The following is a 24,635-nucleotide window of genomic DNA, read 5'->3' as shown; positions in this document are numbered from 1 at the left end:
TTTGTAATGACAGAAAATGGACTCTTTCAACATTGTAATTCAAACATGAATAGCTACAAAATAACTTCTGAGCTGAGAACCATCATTAGAAAAGGTTTTCTGTTTAAACTACTGAAAACCTGATTTTACAATGAAAGGATTTATCTCGGTATTAATCTAATCTTGCTAGAAGCATTGCTCTAATGAGCAAAGTACTAAAGGAAAATGGAAGGAACCTACAGAATTCTTTTTTTTTTTTTTTTAAATGTTGGCCAGTAATTTTTCTCACATGTTATTTATGTGGTCAGTTTCAAAGGCTCTCTCTCCTCTAATTGCATCTTTTATTGTGCCACTGCAGGAGTACCGCTCAGAAAAATCTCTCGAAGAGCTAAGTAAACTTGTGCCTCCCGAATGTCACTGGTATGGTGCCTTCTGCTGTTTGAGACTTAATTTAAATTAAATCTTATTCTGGTGTGGCTGTAAAAGCACTTCAGGGAAAAACTTACTATAACTTACATAACCCTTTGATTCCACATTAGCATGTCAAATTGTTACACTATCATAGAGCATGTTAGAGGAAACTATAAGGTTTCTTAAGCACTGGAATAGGCTTCCAAGGGAGGTTGTGGAATCCTCATTATTGGAAGTTTTAAAGAACAAATTGGACAAACCTGTCAGGGATGGTCTGGGTTGGATGCAGGGGGCTGAACTTGATGGCCTCTCGAGGTCCCTTTCAGCCCTACATTTCTATAATTCTGTGGATGTGGCCTTAGAAATGGTTCATTTTAAAGCTTTTTATCTTAAGCATAAAATATCACCATATATCAAGACATTTAGAATGGTGCATATTATATGACTGTGGTATGAAATGTAACCTAAGGAAAACCTTGTTCTCAGTGTCCATTATTTGAAACTAAAGTCTTTGGTTGCAGTGTAGAGCTAATCTACTTAGAATCAATTAGTTCGTTTTTATCCTGCCTTACTATTGTGTAATAGGGATTTCTGCCCCCAAATGTGGTGAAGAAGTTCTTAAACTGATGATGCACTTCCACTTTTGGATGACTATGTATGTGTTCTCCATAGTGTACGTGAAGGTAGGGTGGAACACACACTTGCAAGAGACTTAGTTCCAGGTGACACTGTCTGCCTGACAGTGGGAGACAAAGTCCCTGCTGATCTACGCTTGTTTGAGGTATGTGTTTAGAAAATTGTCTAAAAATATTGGGTGTTCTTTGGGAGGGGGGAGAAAGGGGAAAGAAAAGGTAAACTAAAACTTATATATGGAAAAAAGATTATTGTAGTCCAGTGACTAAAATACTTTAACAGAATGCTAATCGTTTGCTTCCTTTATTAGATTTTTGGCTAGTGTTTGATACATGTACACATAGGGGGCTACTAGTTTTCATGTATGGGGGAATTGGGAGGACCTGATTCTAAAGAGCTTTTCAATTTTTTACTCCCATTTACTGACTTAATTTATCATGAAAGTCAGCTGAGTATTTTCCCTAAATACATGAAGTACAGCTAGTTGTGGAATGATCATTTTGTTTTGCCAATCTGAATCATCAACCATCTGGCAGCTGTTTGCAGCTGATTTTGATTTTTGTTGAATCTTGTATTAATTTTATGGATATAATTTAAATGTTTCAATTTTTTCATAACTGAGTATTTAAGAAATTATAGATGCTCATGTAGTTGTGCCATTCTATTTTATATCCTTTACATCAGAAGTGTAATATGTAAAAGTGTCTAGTTTATTAAATATACAACCTTTAACATAAGTATGAGTAACAGTATCTGGGTGTTGGCAATAACACTGATCGTATTTATAAATTCTCCAAACACAACAAAAAGTGGAATCTATATTTCTTTGCTTTCTCTGATATTTACCACCTGCCAACTTTAAGGGAAGTATGTTCCTAATATTGGTCTCATTTTGAGACTGATCCTAATGTCCGGGCTCTGACATTAATGTTTTCAGGACTCTGTTGAATTGATTAGAGAAGCCTTGGAAGCACTTGCTGTTTGTTAAAGCAGGTTTTCTATGCAGTGCCCCTACCAGTTCCCTTCTGAGACTGTTTTTGAAAAGCTTGTATCAAATGTAGTTTTTCATTCGTTCTGTCTTATGTCTGTCATTAGCACCCTCTGACACTATCAAGGAATGGCTTCTTTTACATTCCGTGGCCTCTGCCCTCATGCTCTGCAGTGCAGAAGTGATATAAAAGTGGTGTTTTTCCCCAATAACTAGTTAGGTTGTGGGTGTTTTTTGGGTGTTTTTGTTTTTGTTTTTGTTTTTTGTTGCATTGCATTGCTGCAGTACTAGCTTTTGTTGTCTCATAAAATTTACAGCATCTTGTGGTAACCCTACTTGTCTCAACCCTTATTCTGTCTTCTTACTGTGAAGGTGCAACCCTCTCAGCCATACATAGCAATAGGCCGGATCAGTGCTTACCAGCTTGAGCTTCATAATTACTGATGCTCTTGTTTTTCAGTGGTCTTCAAATGATAACCACCCTCCTCCATCTACCATTATTGCACCTTAACCCTCTCTCTTTCCAACATGGTTGTGTATGTATGTTCTCAGTATAGTCCTCTCCTGATTCATGCTTGACGGGTTGTTAATGTCCCATCTTAGAAACTTGAAGGCCAATTTAGTTTTTGTGGGATGGCTGACTGTTAATATATATCCTGATGGTATACTTGTTACCCCCACACTAGGGCACACCGCCTTTATCTCAATCCATAGGGCTCAAGGCATAACCTGATTTAGGCGTCCCCACCCTTTCCTAATCTGTAGGGCTCCAGGGGAAAGGCACTTACTCTTATCCAATTCACACTCTAGGGTTCAGAGTCACTCATTCCCCGGCCTTAGAGCTCCAGGCATAACCTGGTTAATTGAAGTACCCACTCTTTCCCAATTCTTGGGATCTGGGTGTAATTCTCTGTGGGCTTGTGAGGTCTTTTTACCAGTGAAGGAGCCTTACACAGCAATATTCTTATTCTTATTATTTATTAACAATTACCAAAACAGAATACACACACTAACCATAAAGTGCTCACCACTCCCAATAAGGCAGACAAATGTCTTCTGGATTAGATCATCTGGGGACTCCAGCTTCTGCACAGCATAGTTGGCAGGGTGTTGAGGTTTGGCAGCTCTGATCTTGGGCTGTGTCCTGGAGTTAGGTTCCAAAGAACTTCCTTTTGGACCTCCATTTATATAGTAAAACTTGAGACCTGCTTAGCTATATCTTAACCAATCATATTACAAAATAATTCTTTGACCAATCCTAACATATTGCAAAATAATTTTGTCCAATCATACTCCACACCTTTAATTGATTTAAATATTTCATACCCACTTATGAAACAATCAAAGAACCAGACAGAAATCATTCAGATAAACAATAGAGAAAACAATAAAAGACAATAAAACAATAAAGACAAAACAATAAGTGTAGATTTTACAGCCACAATTATTCCTTAGCCAAAAAACACTGCCTTTAGGCTTACATTCTTGACTTGGACTCTCTCTGAAATGTATCTTTTATGTTCCTGATGTGGCAAGTTACAGTAGATATGCTAATACTGGGCATATGAACAAAGGCATGATGGCAGTAAGCTACTATAGATATTGCCTGTTTCAGCAGTGCAAAGGGGTTGGATGGGGAAAAAGGGCCTTGTAGGATCTGTTGCCAAAAAAAAAAATCAAGATTAAGCACTAAATATCTCATCTTTTGGTCTCTCTGTATGGGGAACTCAAGGGGGAAGCACTAGGAGGAGTCAAAGGAAAACAACTAGATTTAAACTTCTCAATTTTGTACTGAATTGAAAACTTTTACTTTAGATTCACTGATACCTTTGTTAGGTTTACATAAGCATTTCCACTTTAAAGGGTCTTTTCAAATGCTTCTAACTTAGCCAAAAATTACAAGTTTGACAAAGATTTTGTCTTTAATTTTCATTCTGAATGCCAAAATTTTGGCTGTTTCACTCATGAAAAGTTGGAACCATTCTAGTGCTTACGCAATTTGAAGTAAAAAATTGAAATTTGACAAGAACTCCTAGGTTATACCCTTCAGTGGTTTGGTGAAAATTTGTCTGACTGGGCGTTAAAGGGTATTAAAATATATATTTGCCTTGTGCACTGGTTTTTATTATGGATTTACTAGTTTCCCAGTGTTCAATTGGCATAGAGCATGTGTACATAAGAAAACAGGGAGGAAGGGGTGGTTAAGGAAGGCTAGGAAGTTCCAAACAAAATAATTTTTGAAAAGAGAATAAAGATTTCAAAGTGAAGAACTCAAAACCAGTTAATGTCAAAGATAAGGTTAACAATGTGAATTTAACTCTTCCCCTTTTCTGTATCTATCCTAGTTTGATCTTTAGTTATCATATTTCCTTGTGAGACCCCCGTCTTATTTGTCATGCAGGTTGGACAATGAACATGACACGGCTACATTGTGAATGAGGCAGGGGTCCTGCAGAAAATATGGAGCTATAACTAAAGACACTAGGCCAGATTCTGTGCTGTCTCCAGAAGAGCTATACCTAGAAGGGGAGAGTAAAAGTGATTATTTTAGACTGTGCCCTCTAGATTCTGAGTCACTGCAGGGACCAAAATGGCACCAGAGCAGCCCACATGGATGCCTACATTTTGCTATGTAATGGCAGCTTCCTCAATGTTACCTATGGCTTGCAGCACAAGTTAGAATGGCTGTAGCTGTGTGCATTGCAGGTTTGGCTCTTTCCACCCTAACTCTATATCCCTACGTTGGGGCTTTTGGGGCATTAATCTCCTTTGAAAGCTCAGTGCAGTGCTAGTACCAAAGGTATTCGCCTACAAGGAGCTCAGGGTGACTTACAGCCTGTTTTCACTGCTGGGTTTGCAGGGTGGAGGCAGCAAGGGGCAGAATCCCTCTGTCTTCTAGACACATGCTCTAGGGTCTGTCAGATGCCCTAGGGTCTGAAATTGGGCTGACATATCCACAGGAACCATGATTCGAGGCAGACCACGTAGACAAAGATTGGATTTATTGCTCTTTGTGCAGATCATCCACCACCTTGGTCCTCCAAAAACATTTAAATTTATAAGCATATTATTCATAACATGTAAAAATGCACTGTTTTTTACGAAAATCATAACCATGTTGGTTTGACAGTTTCCAAAAATAATTAGCAGGTGGATAAAATTACATGATCTGGGTAGAGCTGAATCCCAGATAGTGTCTTGCTGGATTTTGGAGGTATCTCCTTAATTGGGATCTGCTTTATAACAAGTGTGTAAACCCAAGGCATCTGAATTTCTGCTGAATAGGAAGAAACACTTAACAGATTCTCTTCTGTTTCCTTAAAAACAAAACGGACAACTTTAACAGCCTGCAGACATTGTGAAAGGTGATTTGCTGTTTGTTCATTTCTTTGCATGCACTCATGTAATAAAATATTAGGATTTGTGAACATTCATTTTTCTTTAAAGGGATTGTATACTGCTTCTGATCAGATGTATTCCATTGAGTAGGAGACAGAAACACAACTACAGTTGTTTGCACTGTACCACGTTGGTTTTAAGTCACTTATTTTGTCTAGCTCCTCTGTGTCTAAAACTCAATGTTAGATTCCTTTATTCTTTATTATCAAGACACCATTTTTTTTCTAGCCGCCTTGAACTGGTGGAAGTAATTTTCTGTTAATCTTCATAGGCTATATCTTCAGTAGCAAAAGACTGCATTTATTTTCATTGCATGACAATTACAAAAAAATTAACTTTGCAAATATTTGGAGTGCTGAAACGTCATTAAAGTGCCCTTTGATCTTTCTTAGTGATATTCACATTTTGCTTCAAGTAATTCAAGACAGTTAAGTGGCTGTCTAACGCACTTAGCCTTTTTCAAAATAAGGTTTTTAATAATCTAACAATAAATAGCTCAGAAAAATGCCTCTAGCTTAAAAACATGAATGTAACTTGCATGTCTGTTCAGTTGTATATCGGTCCTATTAAGTCCTTTCTGAGATGTCAGTTGAACAGAATACTGACTCTGACAAGATACTCTTGGTTTCTACATTTTCATTAGCATTTACTTTTCTACAAGAGATGCATGCAGAATTATGATTCCTTGGTCAGAATCTGATCCCTGGCTCTCCATGATATAGATCCTACCCCCCGCCCCCATTGACTTGCCAAAAGATGACGTTAGTGATGCTTTTTTCACAAACTTTGGTCATGGTTTATGGCCTTACTAGACAAAGGCATATTAATTTTTAAGATCAAGATATTCCACCTGTGTCAATGGATTAAAAGCATATTCTTGAGAGTTCCAGTATTTACTAGCATGATCTTTTAACAGTGATTGCAGTTGTACATGAGCATATTGAGGTAAGGGCTTTTCAGGATAAGATCAAATCTGCTTGACTTTATGATCTCCTTTATGCATATTTAGATCTCATTGAGAATGAGGCTTATTTTTATTAGAGGGTTAGACTTTCACTAAAGGCTTCATATGTCGAAGAGTTTATCTTTAGCCCTTTGTGTCTACAGGATTTGACTTCATTCATCTATACAAAGCATTGCATTGTTTGTACCGTAATAGACATTTTTCTTGTCTTGTGCGTTCTAGGTTTAGCTTCCTGATGAGCAGAGAAATTAAGTTTAATCGAATTTGTTTATTACTTGGCTATTGGCAGATCCTTTTTATAGAAGAGAATTTCAACTTCTGTCTCCTAGGTCTATATGGGCCTGTGCTTTCACTTCCATTTTTAATCAGTAACAGATACAGGTGTGTGTTTTTTTTCTTTTAAAAAAAACACATACATTGGCGGTCAACATAGCAACTGGTTTATTTTACTGTTAGACCCCTCAGAAGACTCACTGTGTTGATGACGCATTACTGTTCATCTCCATAATAATATAGGCTAGTATAAAAATGTGCAGCATTTTAAGATGCTATGTAAATTTTGCAATTGACTTGATAATATTTTAGCATCACTAGAGAAACCTCTGTGAACGTGTGAATGCTTGAAAAGGTTTATTTAATGCCTTGGGATTTAAAGACCAAAATTAAGTGAAAAGCCCACTGTGAATCTACATTAGATGAATATGTGGCTTTACAATATATTTGTAGAGAAGTGATACACAAATTGATGTGATATATTAAAAAGGTCCTAAAGCAAAGTGCGTAATTTCTTTCTTGATCATATGTGTATATAGATAATTATGTTCATTATATTTTCCTTTATAGGTATTCAATTGAGACTGTGTTTGCCCTGATAAAGCTCAGTATGTTAGATCTGAATGAGGAATATAGCTTTAGTGAACTGCCTGTTCTTTAGGTGATTGGAATTAAGAGTAGGTTTTAGAAAGGTTATATGCCTTAACAGTGCTAGCCGGAGGAGGAAGAATAGGACAGTTAACAAACTCTTGAACTAGTTTTTCTCAGAATATTAAGCAACTTCTAAATCTTCAGTCTAATCTTGTACTTGATGACTATCTTAGAAAACTGCAGAAACTGGAATTAAGCAGTGTTTGTCCTCCAACGCATTTCAGATATAAGGAAAAAGCTTTACTGAACTGACTCCCACAGCATTTGCTGAAAAACTTTTTTTTTCTAAAATGTGAAATTTGAAACTTTCTCTACTCTTTCTAATCTCTATATACTAATGAGCTGTCCAGCTACTCTGTTAGTTCTCTCAACAATCAGAATGTTACCCTGATGAATAAAATACTGTGTATTACAGTGCAGGCTTCAGACAAAAATATCTCTTGGGAGTGATTATTTAAATGTTTCAAAGTCTCATTTTTAAAGCTGAACAAGGAAATCCAATGCAATTTAGATTTTTTAAATTCCATAGATAGACATGAGAGAGTATACTGTTTACGTAAAAAAATAGAGCTTTCTGTTGCTGTCCAGTTCTAAATAGATTTTATTATCATTGAAAGATTAATTGCAGTTTTTGACAAAGCGTCCCTTTTCCTTTATTGATACAGCACCAACATTTTTAAAACGGGTACTGCTCTGGTAACTATTTGAGAGAATAACAGGAAATAGAAAGAATATGGCTGATCACAAAGCACTTTAGTAAAGGTACTATCCTTTTCTTAATGTTAACTACATTACTTTTATCTAGTGATCTACATTCATCTTGCTCTCCAACACTGATAAAGAATATCCAGTACATCAGAAATAAACTGTTGCCTTTTTTTAAAGACTAGAAATGCCTGAACTGCTGTGATCTATCACAGTGTTAATTGTTTTGAGTGTAATGCAATTGGTCCATGTTTACCATTTGAAAGACATCCTTTCAAAGAGATTAGGTGTTCTAGTGATGGATCTACTCATCTGTCCTTCAACCATTTTCTTCAGGTAGCTGGCTAAAAATGTAGATTGATTAGATTATGAATGATGGCATTTCCTATTTAATCAGCATCCCTTTACAGAGTGATTACATTCAGGAGAAGACTAGAGCAGAGTAGTCCCTTGTGATTGACTTCTGGTTCTTTCACAGAACATCAAGGGGCCAACATAATTCCCATTAAAGACAATGGGAAAGACTTTAATGGGAGTTGGATTGGGCCCTAAAACCTTTGAGGTGATATATTTTGATATTAAGACTTCTGGTTTTTGCTTTGCACTACCTTTATTTCTTTACCCATGTCTTAACCTGTCTTATTTTTCTTAATACTAATTCTTCCTCTTTCTGCCAGACGCATTCCTGGGCAGTTCTGCTGATTAAGGGAATCTAGAATAAAGAAACATGACTGCACAGATGAAAATGTATCTCCTGCACAACAAGGCCACCTTGACTATTGGCAGGGAATGGTATTTTTATCAAGAAATTAGGTGAGAGAGCAGGATTCTTATTAGGAGTTGCCGAAGAATGAAACTAAGAATTGAGTCATAGGTGAGAGTGAAGGGATGATGCAGCTGTGCCTATGTACTTGCAATCCTAATGAACCCTTGTGGTTGGTGGTTGAATGGATCACAATTGCAGCCTTTCTTTAAGTGGACCGATAGAGAAATTAGGGTTTGGGGATCAAGTTGGTGGTGGTTTTAATAAAAGCAAGTGAATTGCGTCCTCTCTTATAGTCACTACTTTGCCTCCAAATTTTTTTCCAAGCTTAGAGTATCTGTTTCTTGTTCTCTTCTCTCAAGCTTTCGTCTGGTTTAATACCTAAGATCCAAAAGGTTTTTTTTTTTTTTTTTTTTTTTTTGATTTCTATCCTCCAGTGCAATATTCTGTACAACAGCTTGTTCATTTAATTAGTTTTCAATTCACTTTGTTGATTATAAAGCATGCTTGGTTAATATATGTAATTTCCTTATACGTATACAATACATTTCATGTTAAGAAGGGTATATGAGGGAGAATTTTTAGCATAACCGTCTCAGGCTTCTGAATACTTTGAAAAACTCAATACAGTGCAGAGAGAAATGAAGCTTTTTTACTTAATGGGTATGTTTTTGTTCCCAAAGGCTGTGGATCTTTCTATTGATGAATCTAGTCTGACAGGTGAGACTGCTCCTTGCTCTAAATTGACTGCTCCTCAGCCAGCTGCTACAAATGGAGACCTCACATCCAGAAGCAATATTGCTTTCATGGGAACACTGGTTAGATGTGGAAAAGCAAAGGTAAATTTATTGTTCGTAGAGAAGAATATACTGCATGTCTTAATTATTTCTGAGCTGCCAGATTACTTTAAAGTTCATCCATCTGTTGACAATGTAGTTTAATGACTGTTCAGTATTTACATTTTTCTTAGACCAGTATTTCAAATGCATGACTTTTTGCTGCTAATATAGAAATGTTTAACTACCTGATGTACTGTAGCCCAACTCTTTTTTGTAGCTTACTTCAATTATATGGTTCAAAGAACCTGCGAAGGGGCAGAGTACTAAAAGGGGAGTTGGGGTAGGGGTGGAGCTCAGCCCATGAACATCACAAAGTCCTCCCCCATATCACGAGCACAAGGCCCATCAGCAAAATCCCAGGTCTTTTTTACTTTTGGGGACCATTCCTTATAACTGCACTGGAAATCAGCCGCTGGGGGTGCCAGTGACTAGCTTGATCATATCCCACCCACACTGCATGGTGTCAAAACTTGTACTGATCCATTTCCTCACATTCCAGAGCCAGAAATCCCTCCCAGCGTCTGAATCCTGTTATCCCTGAAAAACTCAGGCTGATTATAACAGATGTCCCTATGCTGGACCTCTGAACCCCCAGTCTCCAAGAATATATTGATAACCTCATGATTCACATTCCTCTGGGCCTTATCCACAGGAGTCAGTTCATCAGATCTGTGCCAAACCCACCTTCTGAGCATTTCTGAACAGATCACTCTTCTGTCTGGCCACAATTACTTGATCAACCCAACCTCCCTCTGAATTCTATCCCTCCAAGTTGATTCCAGTGCAGGCCCCAATATCACTTTTCTCCAAGGTGAATAACCAGGACTTTAGGTGGATGCTCCGTTCATCAGTGAATCCAGAAGAGGCATGAGCTGATCCCACAGCATGCCTCTCCTGCTGAACCACTGAATATGTACAACTTTAGCCTTGAAGCCCAGCTGCAAATAACCTGCCACTTTCTTGTGGGTCCAGTGCACTATAGAGTGCCCGCAAATCCAAACATCAGCTATGTTTTCGATGTCCCTTGGAATCAGAAACAGAGCAGGTTAGTTACACCTATTGCCCATCCTACTAACCCCTCCCTGGAGGTTGACATAAATCCTGTAACAATTCAGTTTCCAATGCCATATAGCAGGGGTGGCTAAACTTACTGACAGCCACGCCGCGGCCCCCCCCCCCCCCCCCCCCCCCCCCCCAAAAAAAAAACACACATACACACACACTGCCCCCTCCTCCTGGCTCGCAAAATCTCCCTCACCGTTGGGCAGAATCTTTATGCCCCACCCACTCTGCTGCAGGGCAGAAGCTCTGAGCTCCCCACCCAGTCTAGTAGGTGGAGAATGGGGGGGCATAGGGAGCTCTGCAAGTTGCACTTTAACTCTAAAGAGCCGCATGCGGCTCATGAGCTGCAGTTTGGCCACCCATGCCCTATAGCCTGAACCTTCTGAGAGCCAAAATCCTCTGCTGTTGCAGCCTTGAAAGAATGTGTACCAAAGTGAACCAGATCGAGACCAAAGTAGGCAAACACTTTTTACATAACTTTAGCAAACTGGTATCTTGTCAGGAAGCCATCACCTTTGTATCAATAGCAGGCCCGACTCCTGATTACCTATGGCTACGGAAGCTCTAACTGCCCTTATAGAACACTGGTGTTCATCCACACATTCCCATAACACCATTAAGACGCCTTTCCTGTTTTGGTCTGTTTTTGAATACCCTAAGTGCAGTGCTCTAGGTGAAAGCCATACGTCAGTAATTCCACTACCTTCCTGGGCCTCTCTGTGGCTGCTTGAGGTAGCTCACTTACCCTGAACGCCGGCAAAATGAGGCAGCAGTCGATGGGAGTTACGCGAAATAGCTTGCGTAATTTCAGTTGACTTCGTAACTTCCCTTTAGCACGCTGTTTCCACTATACTGCGCTTTTTGGGGAGGTTGTGTTTTTTAAGATCAACTTCCGGGTAGATTGAGTGTCTTCACTGCTGCTCAGTTGAACTGGAAAAATTGATCTGACGGTGGCGAATTTGCTGCCATCAGTGTGTACCTAGCCCAAGTTTCTATTTCAGTACAAGTTAAATGCTTTGCAAAAATGCTTATCCAACTTGTGTCCAGAGCATTATACCAAAACTAAAAAAAAATCAGTACAGCCAACTAATCACTATTTGATCCATAGATTGTAAACAAATTGTCAAGAACACTTAATAGTTTGATACAAAGCTTCAAGTTGGAATTAATTTTCTTTTTGTAGGGGATAGTGATTGGAACTGGAGAAAACACAGAGTTTGGGGAAGTTTTTAAAATGATGCAAGCAGAAGAAGTAAGTATCAATACCTGCAGCAAAATAAACTTTGTAAATGTAAATACCCTTTTCCACCAAAATTCTGTTTGTTGAGATTGCGTTGGTATTTCAGCATAAAAATTTGGAAACTAACCTTTTCACTTATTGGGATCACTGTTTTTATTTTTTCTTCTCGTACACAAGTCTGAACTCAGAGCATGAAAGCAGTAATTGAATTCAGTTCAGTAAGCTAATCAAAATTGATGTAAAAATGTTCAGCTCATTCAAATGAAATTCTGAACTTGTTAGATTCATTTCTAATATAGAATAATTCTTAAATGCATTTCCACAGATTTTTCTCGTTGGGAATTGTTTCCATTCACATGAAATTGTTCTGATGCTCATATAGGATGTTTTAAATTAGTTACTTTTATTGGTGTGTCTAACAACTTGACTAACTGAACACTGACTGCTGTGTAGAACACGTAGTGGTTTCATAACTTGCGGAACAAAGAAAAATGGTCAAAAATCATGAGTCAGATATAGTGATCAGAATTTATTTTATCTGTTTTGGCTAAAGGGTCATTGTCAAGGGACTGCTGCAAAATTTGTCTATTTTTAAATTCCGTTTAAAAACATGCTTTTTCTTCAGAGGAAAAATAACTTTAAAAAGTCAGCTTGTCAAAACAAGGGGTTTCAACAGAGAAATAGTATATTGTTCTGGTTTTTTTTAATCTAGGCAATTTGCCAGAAACACAATAGTGCTGCAATTTTCTCCAGATTAATGCATTATTGTCCTTGTATGCTGCTTGCCACTTGGTGTTGGATGGAAGGGGGAGAAAGAGGAAATGCTTGTATTGAAACAAACAAAAAAATCCTGTATTCACAAAACTTCAGAGAGTAGAATTCCATTATAAGTGGTGTCTTTGCACTTCTCTCTCCTTTTCTTTCTATTTAGAAAAACAAACACCCATATACAGGCTCTGAACATACCCTGCCATTTATTTAAAATCACAACATTAAATTACTCCTGGGGGAGTTCTGCGCCAAAAAAAATGAAAAATTCTGCACACAATATTTTAAAATTCTGCATACTTTGTCAAAATAACACAGTATAACCACACCAAATTCAACTGGATTTTACCTGGTCAGTTTCCACTTTGCTTACCTAAATTCCCTCTGAAGTTTCAATTGGCTGTGGTATTCTTCACTTCCTTTTCTACACTGTTGTACAATAGTGTTCCTGTACACTGTTTTAAGCGATTAAAACTACTGGGTTTCACTTACATGTTTGAAATGACCATAGTGCTTTATCATGTCTATTTTGTATAGAAACTATTGGCAGGGTCTGCAGCAAGGAGTCTTATTTGGTGCTGCACCAAAATAATGTGACAGCTAAAGCACAAAGTTCCCTACTTGCTAACAGCAGAGACCTGGGGTTTCGTTTCTGTCTTTCTCTTCCTGATAACCGAACATTTCCTAGTTGTCAGTAGACACTGAAAATTTCTCAATTATACCTTGGATGTTAGGAAGTCAGAACACTTACTCATCTACTTCATGGGTACCTAAACTAGACGTGATTGCCTCCCTGAGTTCCCAAATCTGAAGTATAAACTAATAATCTGGGTGTCTGGGTTCTGGTTTGTTAAACCTCTTTGGGGAAAATACTGAATAGTGCTTGGGCTCATTCCTAACTCCAACACAAGGGGAAGTAATCTGAAGTACAAAGTCAATTTGGCTATTCTCTGTCCAGTTGTATCATTAGGATTCTGATGCTTTGTGTTTATTCTAGTTTTTTATTCTAACTTTTCTTGGACACTTAATAAAGCATTCGGTATCTGTCATATATATTTTCCATACCATAGTTTAACCTGTATTACTGTGTAGATAAGCATCTGGACATCTAATGTAAGCATCTGCTTTCCTGTCTCTTATCTTATGGTTTCTAACTTGCTTTCCACAGAAGCTAGTTTTGTACGCAGTTATCTGTTTTTTTGGCATTAGGGTGTTATGTATCTTTCTATGGAATGGCCAGTTCTGATTCTCCTGCAGATAACCAGCAAATCTCTTGGGATATATAATGGCCTTTCATGAGTCTGATCCTTGTTTAGACCTTGAAAAAGTCACACTTGTTCACACTTGTCACACTTGTTCAGAGCAGTGGGATTGTCTGTTTTCTAGAACTACAAAACTTCTAATCCACTTTGCCTGCTTGCAGATACTCAAGATAAATAACCTTATAAAAGATTTGGTACATTGAGAGCACTAGGAAGCTGCTAATGAATTATTGTTGAGTCTTGAGCTCTGCTTCTCACAAGAATGGAACAGAGCATTAGATAATGCAAAGTGCATGGATACTTCCACAACCTAAATGTGGCTGATAAATCTACATTTTGGGGGTCTCAACCTTGACAGAGTATCCATTAAACTTTTACATTTTAGAAACTTAGTGTCATAATTTCTATTGTAGTGTTGCGTACATTTTTGTTTAAACTATGATTCAATTGTCACTCTTCGCTCTTACTTTTAATTAAGGCTCCAAAGACACCATTGCAGAAGAGCATGGACCTTTTAGGAAAACAACTTTCCTTATATTCCTTTGGTATAATAGGTAAGAAAATATTTATATCTGCATTTGAGCTTTTTAGTAACACCCATAATTCATTTCTGCTAAACATGTATATAGCTGTAAATGAAACAATATTGACCTTGGACAATTTTGGGATTTAGAAACACTTCAGTTTTCTTCTTTCTTTTAATTTTATTGATCAATGCTAATTAGTGTAGATCAGCAATTGGCTTAAAGGTTTTCAACCAATTTGCTTTCCTAATTACAGATCTTCACTTTCTGCATGCATCCTTATGACTGCTCCAGATCTTTCCCCAACTGTCTTTCTGACACTTTCCTACTCTAAATCTTCCCTTCCTTTTACATGGCCATTTGTGCCTCCTTTTTTTAGTTCTGGATCTCAGTGCCAATGCTGCTCAGTGGTTTAGCTGGCAGAAATTGTACTTCATTTTTGATGCTGAAGGATATTGCCATGCTAGCAGACTTGCATTACACTAGCTAAGAAAACTAAACTGTACAATGCACTAAGCTTGGGTTCTAGAGCAGCAAGATATAGTATAAATGACCAGCTTAGGTGTGCTTAATGTTTGATCATCCGGAAGCCCCTACATTATTTTATATTTAGATACACACGTGTTTTATTCTGTTTATAGGTGTTATTATGCTGGTTGGCTGGCTGCAAGGAAAGCATATTCTTGATATGTTTACTATTGGTGTGAGGTGAGATTTTCATATCAAAGTGAAAAATATTCTTTGAACAATAAAGCAAACACTTGAAAATTAATTGCTTATGTATTATGGTATGCCTCTATAATATATTCTGTGCTATGACATGAGAATGGTCAGTCCCTTCCATTTTTATGCTAAAATGGTATGTGTGTACTGTGCTTGACTTATTTAAATACATAAATATATGGCCTAATCTTTAGATATAGTTTCAGATTAAAACACAATGAACCTTTGTAATAACTATAATAACCAGAAGTTTAGGTTCTGTATAACATATTTAACTCAAATTTAAACCCAAAAGAATAGAATTCACTTACTTGATGGACTCAGGCAAATGCTTGAGAAAATAAATGTCTTGCTTCATGTCCTGAGGTTAAGTCTCACTCCCTCTACCTCTGAGGAAGTACCCCAAAATATGTCCTTCTGTGAAGAATGACCATTACATTAGGTGCCCCAATGATCTACTCTAGGAAATCTGTCTCAGCATACCAATTTAGGTAGTGCATAGGAAAAAAGGAGCATAGACTCAGACCATATAGAGCTTTATATATCAAACCAGCACTTTGAATTACACCTATGAGCAACTAGGAAGTGTCAAGTACTCTGCACCAGCTGAATTTTTCAAACACCTATGTAAAATAATCCTAAATATAGTGTATTGTACCCCAAACTGGAGGTAACAATCATGGATCATTGGTGCAGTCTGCATTAGAGGGGAAGCTTGACATTTTCCTAAAGGAATATATATGGAAAAGTTCATGATGTGCTGAATTATGCTTTTTACCTGGTAATTTGTGGTGATTTGTGCACAATTCAGAATTTGTTAGTTAGGGTTTGAAGGTCTTAGATGGGGAGGACACTTCAAAATTGATCTTCCACCCTTATTTTCTCACCATTTTGCTTAAGTATTATAGCACACCTGAATTCATGCATCTGAACAGTAAACTCTGAAACAGTGGCACCTTAAGTGGCATGTGATCAGAGCAAAGTAGCGGCTGTTTCCTTTTCGGTTTTGTTTTCAGTGTACCAATAAAACATTTTGTCTGTATAATTTAATTGATTATGCTTTTTTATTTAGTACCTTGAATTTTAAACTAGCGAATATTGCTTACTTTTTTTGCAGTTTGGCTGTAGCTGCAATTCCTGAAGGACTACCTATTGTGGTGACAGTGACATTGGCCCTTGGTGTGATGAGAATGGTCAAGAAAAGAGCTATTGTAAAAAAGCTACCTATTGTTGAAACTTTAGGTATGACTAAACCAAAATAATAAAGAATATTGTGATATGACTGTTAACAGAAAAAATGAAGTTTAAAAAGTCTGTTAGAACTTCTGTGTTAGCAACGATTTTACCAAGAACACGGTGGTAATGCTTTAAATATGCAACTCCTAAATTGAAGCATTTTTACAAAAATTACTACCCAATTGAATTTATTGCAGCCCCAGTAATGTACTGTATTTTCTCTTGAGTTCTTGAGCCTACCATCAGGCAAACAAAGTTCATTGGTCTATATGTCATGCTAGAAGGTCTGTAGTTTCACAGGTGAAATAATACAGAGGTAGACTGTTCACTAATTAAAATACTGATGCTTTTAGAATTGGCAAGTTGCCATGTATTTAGAAATAGTATCATTTAGATATTTGTGAACAACACTTCTAAGTTTAAGTACTAGAAAATTGCATGTGCATAGTCAGGAAGTCTACTTAAAACTTTTCAAATATGTATGTTTTTAATGTCATGCATGAAGCTGTATTTTAGATAAAAAATTATAGAGAATATTTAACTGAAGACTCACTTCTATATCATATCTGGTGCCTCAGTGCATTGATGCTAGTGGATGTGCAGAGTGTGTCAATGCTGCAAGATTCTCTTCTACCTTTTAGAGTGGCCAAAATGTCAAAAGCATTGAGACACTATCTCAAGATGCTGTTACTTTTCTTGCATTGTATGGTCAATAAATCTCATATTCCAGAAATTTCTGCCATCTAATTACATTCAATTTGGAATAGTTTAAATACAAAAAGACATTTAATGCAACTTTGACTTGAAATTTTAAATGCTCAAGTCATGAAATTCATGTAGAGCATTAACTTTGCTAGAGTAATAATAAATATTGTTGACATGTAAGGGAGAACTTGTGGCTGCTATGGAAATAAGAGCTTTAAACTTTACTATTCACAACGTTTTATGACGTCATTAATACAGTTGTTTGCAGTTCAGTAAACAGGAAGATGGAAATATTTTGGAGAATTATAATTCTTAGCTGCATTCATAACTCTTTGCTTAGTTTTGTTTTACCTATTGACAATTTTGTGGTGAATCCTTTAAATCAGTTTATAAGTGACTAGAAATTTTTTGCTTCTGTGCTAACACCCCTCCCCCCCACTCCCAAACTGCACTGGATTTTATAAAATCCAAAAAATGGAATTGTAAACTGGGTAGATACAGTATTACTACTTTTTGGCATATACGTGTTCTTGAGGAGATGGTGAGAATTAAAACATAAGTAAAAACCATAACTGGCTAGATATTTTAACACTCTCCATCTAATAAACTGCTGTAACATGAACATCTTATCTCAAGTTTCAAAGCATTTGGAAATCAATTTGTCGTCTTTGAGGTTTGCTTGCTCATAAGCTACTCATGTGGTTTCAAAGAAGACTTCCTGTCTTATGCTTAAATTAATTGTTTTTTTCAGGTTGCTGTAATGTGATTTGTTCAGATAAAACTGGAACTCTGACCAAGAATGAAATGACTGTTACTCATATTTTTACTTCAGATGAACAGCATGCTGAGGTATGTGGTAGGCATATATTTTTAAACTTTTTTCCCCTAGGGACTTTTAGTGCAAATAAATGGTGCTAGACTGAAATATGTTAATTACAGCAAATTCAGAGCTGTCTGTGGTAGTGGAACCTTCTCCATTCCATTGTGCTGTGTGCCTCAGTATAGTTCTAGAGGGGACCACCTCTAGTTCTGTTCCCATGCCTATTCAGTATTTTGAGATTCATGGGCCATGTTATCCCAGTTGCTCTGTCTATAGGGAATTCTCCATAAAAATAGACAGGGAGATATGGCCCATCATATTATGATGGCTGTGCTTAAAAAAAGAATATTGAGATGCTCAGTTTTTGCTGTTGTTATTGAAAACAAGATTGTGGTGGCTATTTGCTGCAGCATGTGAATAAAAATGAAATCTAGTTGTACAGTAATAGGCTTTAAAGCAGGGGCATCAAACATACAAAAATCATTTTTCTACTCATGATTACTAAGAAAAACCTTACAAATGTGAACCACATTTGATTGACAGTGATACCTTACTGAATATGCAGACAAGTTGAAATAATTAAGTGTGGACTCCCCTGCCCTGCTAGTGTCAATAGTCTTTAGAATTGATTCTTCAGTGATGGCACTTTGGTGTTGATAGCAACTGTTTCATTGCTGATCATTTTAATGAATAGAATGGAGAAGAGTGTGGAAGTGAAACCATGGTGCAGACTGAGAATTGCTGCAAGGAGGGAAATGCATAATGAGATATAAAGATAAAGAAGAGGGACAACAGCAAGAGGGTGGGGAAGGAAAAGACAAATAATTGCTTCTCTTAAAATCATGTTTTCTCACTGTATGATGCTTTGTGATGCCAAGGTAGTGAACAAGTGATGTATGTAAAGGTGAAATCTTGGATCCGCTGAAGGCAGTGGGAGGTTAGTTACTACCCAAAGGCCATAGTCTCCAATTGATCTCTGCATGGTGCCTATTAATGTTGTCATCAACATAAGCTTGACTATTGGAAAAAGCATGCTATGCCTAGTATCTAGCTCAGTTACTTGTGGTGATCTGATGATGAAACATGAACAAGCTCCGTGGTGTCTCACCTTGTATGTTTCTGAACCATATACCTTAGATTGAGATCTGTTTTCACAAACCATTTCTAACACTCACATAATCACTGCTATGTTTTTTTGCTGTTGGTGTGGATATATTTTTAAAAAGTGGCAATTAAACAGTTCACATCTGTTTGTTAAACAGAAATGGACTTCTTGTATGCAGTCAGGATGTAGGAAAGCATCAGAATGGCATTCCTAACTGTAGATCAGAGCTGCTTGGAAAATAAAAAATATTTAGGAAAATGTAGATGAAAACAAACTCATTCATAATTTTCATGGAAAATTTGCCTTTTTTAAAAAAATATAAAACCTCCGCAAGTCTGATATTTCAGGTTTGGGGTTTTTTTTGATGAAGTCAAAATTTGTCTGCTTTCTGCAGTACTTCGCCCAAAACTTTTAATCAAACCCCAATTTTCTGTCAAAACAGCTTTGATGGGAAAAATTTGACCAGGCCTATTGTATACATTTTGTTTTGCAGTTTCCTGCACGGAATGGTAATTTTTCAGTAATTCTAGGGCTTTTGCAATCAGACACCCAAATCAACTTACTCTGGTTGGTTCCTGCATTTAGAATTTCCAGCTGTTTGCCAGCGATCATTACAGATAGCAAAGTGTCACTCCCTTCAGCTGAAGCAGAAAATTGTACTACTTTTTTCTTTCATGCCCATTTTATAAAGAATAGAAAGAAATGAAAAGTTAAACCAGTCTCAAAATTCCTTTGACTACTTTAGGTTTAATTTTACTCCCATTGCCATCAATGGGGGCTGGAGGGAGGTGTGTGTTTCCATTGACTACAGTAGAAGTAGGATGTTGGGCCCTCCTTCATCACTGTTACTCACATCCCCTCTTCTCTTCTTAGAGGACATAGTGTACTGTGCTTGCTTGGGGAGAAACATATAGCTCCTCTTTTCTGACTAAGTTTTGAAACACAGCATAAGCAAAAGTATTTTGCAATTATTCTGAAAAAAGGCTTACAAAATTGAGCAGAAGAAGAAAATAAACATAGAAAGATGAGAGGAATGAAAGTGGCAATTAATCTTTCAAAACAATTTACTTCTCAGCAGTTTGACAACTTATTTAGTTTAATGTCTTATTTTTACATTTTTAATTTAAAATATCAGTGTAGAAACCTGGAGGGGCTTTGTATATCCCTCTAATTACTATACCCAGAGCAAAGATTCAGTAACTTCAGTCTGAGCACAATCATGCCCCAAAGAAGGGAAATGAGTGATAAGGCTTCTGAATCTTAGTTTTAAACTCTACCTTTTAGTTTAAAACCCGTTTAGAAACATAAATTGCCACAATGGATCAGATTAATGGTTCATCTGATCAGATCACGTTTCTGATAGTGACCAATAGCAGATGCTTCACTGGAAGGAACTTTAATCCTAAACCTGGGCACATAGGTATTTGATTCATGCTATGAACCTAAGGGATTATTGTAGAGCCCTGATTGAGGCCTCTAGGTGCTTCTGCAATACAAATATTTAATAAATCTAAAATAACTGTCTTCAGAGTCTGATCTCTCCCAGGCCTCATCTGCTGTGTTGTTCTTCAGGCAGCCCAGTTCATAGCTACATTTCTAGCTCTGGTTGCCTGACCCCCTGCAGGGAGTATGCATTGTAATCCAATTAACTGCCCTTGGGGGAGGGGTAAGGAGAGTAAGAGACAGCTGCCAGTAGGTTCTTAGGGGCAGGGAGACCAATAACCTAAACTCTTGCTTACCACTGATAAACTGTAAGAATATAACAGTTGAAGACTATTGAATTAACTCTGAGTTTGAATTACTGATTTGGAAAGTATATGATCTGAGTTCACAGTTCTATAAAAATATTAACTGTCCACAGACTGAGTTAAATCCTCTTTAACCTTAACTCCTCTGTATTGGAAAATGATTAGGAAGTGTCGTATGTGCACTTTTCACTTGCTATAACTTTTTTCCATTTTTAAATGACCCCATTCCATTATTTGTTTGGGAGATTGTGGATTTATGGAATGAATTAGTAATTTTAGCAGCCTTCCATTTGGAGCTGTTTATGGCTGCTTTTGTGTCTTACAGGTTACTGGAGTAGGCTATAACAGGTTTGGAGAAGTGATTCTTGAAGGTGATGTTGTTCATGGGTATAACAATCCCTCTGTTAGCAGAATTGTGGAGGTAAGATCTCAACACGGTAAGAAGTCTATTTTAATTGAATTAGTACAGGAACTATATATTGCATTGAACTCTGTTTTGTTTGTGTCTTTTTAGGCTGGTTGTGTATGCAATGATGCCATAATTAGAAACACCACTCTCATGGGAAAACCAACAGAAGGGGCCTTACTTGCACTTGCTATGAAGGTGTGTACATATATGATCGTGGCTTTTCCCCTCCTGTCAGAAACATTAAGTTCATAGGAATGAGTGTTTAACTATTGCACTAATAGCTAGTAGTTTTCATTGAGGAAAATCTGTCATCTTCCCCCAGATAAAGAATCTTTTATTATGAAGATGAGTAGGAGATGAAAATGGAACTGAAGTAATATGTTAATGATTGCGGGGTTTTTTGTTTAAAGTCAGACCTACAAATACAATTTATTCTGGATATAAATTAAATTTCATTTTTAATTGATAACTTGTCTATTTTTACTTTAGAATTTTTGATTTACAGTTTAAAGTTGTTATTTAGTTTGGTGCCTGCCCATTTATCAAGTAATCAGCATCTGATCTCAAGATGGAGAGGATTAGAAAGGATAAAATAGTGGCACATGAGCAATTATTTACTTGTACTGGCACCTTAAATGCTGCAACTCTGAAGGGTGTTCTTTAAGTGTTGGTTATGCGGAAGTTCAGTTTAGTAATCTTTGGTTAAACAAGATTCTCTCTCTGCTTTGACAATGAGCTACTAAGACTACTCAGACAGGTGACCTTAGCTTTTGTATGACTGAGTAGCTTTTACCTATATTGTGTAAAATGCTGTGATGTTCAGTCTTTTTTCCCCATCTGGGACTCAGAATCCCCACACAGCTTTTTGCAGAGACCCATCTAAAACCCCACACTCTTGTGACTCCCAAGCTTATGGGATTTATTGTAAGACAAGAACTCGTCGAAACTGGTGGGTGGACTGCAACTGCTTCTTGCAATCGCTGGCAGTGCATTTGGCTGTTGGCAGGGGCAGTGGTGCCGTTTTAAGATGTTATGAACCAACTAGATATAGAAAGCAGCAGGCAAGTGACATACAGTGGCTTTAATCAGCATATTTCCCAAAGAGCTGAGTGTGGGAGCGGGAATGGAGTTAGGGTTGCAATTAGGGTTGTAGTAGGAAAAAACAGCAGGCAGAGAAAGTGAGCTTCCCCTGAGATTCACTCTGCTGAGTCCTGGCAGCCATAGAATGTCAGATGAACTTTTTATTGTAGTGGGGATTTTGTTGTGATGTACCTCAAGGTTGCTCCCCGCAAGTTGAAAACTATTGCTCTTAGTCCCAGTGTGACTCAGGAGATGTGAATCCTCCTATTTGAATCTCTGCTGTGGTGTTGCTTTATAACTTTTGACATCACTTAACCTGTCTGTCTGTGTTTCCCAGCTATGCAATAGAGGTAACAGTTGGCTATCTCAGTGGTATGATGGCTTGAGTCATTGTAAAGTGCTTTTTAAAACCTGTAAGAAGGGGCTATAAAATACTGAAGTATTTGCGCTGTAGAAGTTGGATGTGTTTTAATGAGCAGTGTGCAAGAGTAAGATCTGTATTTTCAGCTATGTATAACTGTAAGACACTGAGATCTTTGGATGAAAGGCACAGTATTGTAGAAGAGCAAAGTAGATAAGATTTGAAAATGTAAAAAATATACTGTTGGTGACTGAAATATATTGAAATATAAAAAGCTGTTTTAGTTTGCTCATTAGTGTTTATAAAAAGCTTTTATCTAAGCTGGACTAGTGACATTTGCTTTCACTTTTGATAAGGAAATAAAAACTGGGTTCATAAATAACTAAGAATGCAAATGAGCAGTTTGAACTTGTGACTTGGAAGGCTAGTAGTAACCTGACTAAATGAATAAAAATGGTTTTGATATTACTGTTACATTTTACACAGATGGGTCTAGATGGACTGCAGCAGGACTACATTAGAAAAGCTGAGTATCCCTTCAGCTCAGAGCAAAAATGGATGGCTGTTAAATGTGTGCACAGAACACAACAGGTAGACCTGTCCCATTTCTGTTTTCTCACTTGTGTACTAGTGGTGTTAGTGCATTGTGTACCAAGTTACTTATCTCTGTTTAACTTCAGACGTGGTGTTTACAGGAAGGGGAGTAGCAAGCCAGCAGCACAGCGGTACACCTATGCATGTGAAAGAGAAAGTTGGTAGTGAAACTAGTTCTGTCTCTGAAGCGGTAATTGAAAACCACAGGGAATTTATATGAAGTAAACATTTAACATTCTAAACTAGAGCTCCTCCATAAAAACTTCATGAGATTCTGGTAGTGTTCTTGGCAATATAGTTACACAGCAAGAAGGCAAATACTACTTTAATAGAAAAATAATTTCATTATGTGAAATAACCATTTCATTTGGAATAATGGGGAAAAATAACTTTTTCCATAATGTGTGTGTTTACCAAAAAAACCCCAACAAAACCATACACGCTCAGGTGGAATATTTTGGTGTCGATGAAAGTAGAAATCACTGTTAAGTCTGATCAGTATGGAAATAGGCACAGGCTCCTAAACAGCATGTGCCATGGAAGGCAACAGATCCTGGATTTATGGAGAATCCTCCTCGTGCTTTTGGGCAAAAAAGTTAGCTTGCTATTAAAGCTTCAAAATATCACCAGAAACCCCAGCATTCCGGAGATGGAATGTTCTCTTTTGTGACCTCCCACTTTCCATGGTGCACTGCTTCAGATTCTCAGTGCATAAGCGCATCTGCTTTAGACTAGAATATGCAGAGGAATAAGGAGCTTAACAGCTGGATTTGCTTTTAAAATTAACTTGGCATCCAGAGGATAAGAGGAATCCCTAGCATATACTGCAGGTAACCTCTTCCCCCACACTCAGTGTTTTGGTGTTCTTGTTGAGTTTGAACTCTCTCTCACCTGGCCTTTTCACTAACTCCCCCTGCTGACCTCTGAAACAATGGTCAATTGGGGGAAATTACAATACAAAAAACTCGATTGTCCTCGACAAGTTAAAATAACCTAGTTTCACCAAGACCTAGAACAATTAAACTTTATTTAATATAATGTATAGAGACTTCTTTGACAGCTGGACTTCTGATTCAAGGCCTTGGACAAGGGCTCAGGAGATCTGAGGCTGTTTATACTGCAACTGGGGTGTGTACAATTTGCAAGCTTGTATGGCTGTATCTGTGCTAACTTTAATCTACTGAGGACACAGTAACATGAGCTGTATAAGCCTGGCTGAGTCTCTGGGTACATTGAAGCCCAGGCCCCCAAGTTCTCACTGCTGGTTTTTAGAAAACTAGCTAGATTTAAAGCTAGCACAGGTACATCCACCAAAGCTGCAAATTATACCCACAATAGCAGTGTAGATGCAGTCTATGTGCAATTCCAGACTCCGTCGCAGGCTTCTTTCATC

The 24,635-nt window shown here is 37.4% G+C and overlaps 1 protein-coding gene across 6 annotated transcripts in view; it reads left to right on the top strand.

The window, feature by feature from the left end:
- The window catches only part of ATP2C1 (ATPase secretory pathway Ca2+ transporting 1), a 132,352-nt gene that overhangs the window by 60,749 nt on the left and 46,968 nt on the right, over positions 1-24,635 (top strand). For all 6 annotated transcript variants that reach the window (XM_067561786.1, XM_067561792.1, XM_067561788.1 and 3 more), the window contains 11 exons: positions 338-399; positions 1,063-1,171; positions 9,450-9,605; positions 11,851-11,919; positions 14,416-14,491; positions 15,103-15,169; positions 16,302-16,426; positions 17,877-17,974; positions 21,124-21,219; positions 21,313-21,402; positions 23,135-23,239. In XM_067561786.1, coding sequence (XP_067417887.1) covers positions 338-399; positions 1,063-1,171; positions 9,450-9,605; positions 11,851-11,919; positions 14,416-14,491; positions 15,103-15,169; positions 16,302-16,426; positions 17,877-17,974; positions 21,124-21,219; positions 21,313-21,402; positions 23,135-23,239 — 1,053 coding nt within the window. The remainder of the gene's footprint in view (positions 1-337; positions 400-1,062; positions 1,172-9,449; positions 9,606-11,850; positions 11,920-14,415; positions 14,492-15,102; positions 15,170-16,301; positions 16,427-17,876; positions 17,975-21,123; positions 21,220-21,312; positions 21,403-23,134; positions 23,240-24,635) is intronic.

The sequence above is a fragment of the Emydura macquarii genome, unplaced genomic scaffold (assembly GCF_026122565.2).
Source record: "Emydura macquarii macquarii isolate MOO-44397 ecotype Brisbane River unplaced genomic scaffold, CSIRO-AGI_Emac_v2 contig_2422, whole genome shotgun sequence".
In the NCBI taxonomy this organism is placed as follows: domain Eukaryota; kingdom Metazoa; phylum Chordata; order Testudines; family Chelidae; genus Emydura; species Emydura macquarii.
This window is presented reverse-complemented; position numbering and strand designations above follow the sequence as displayed.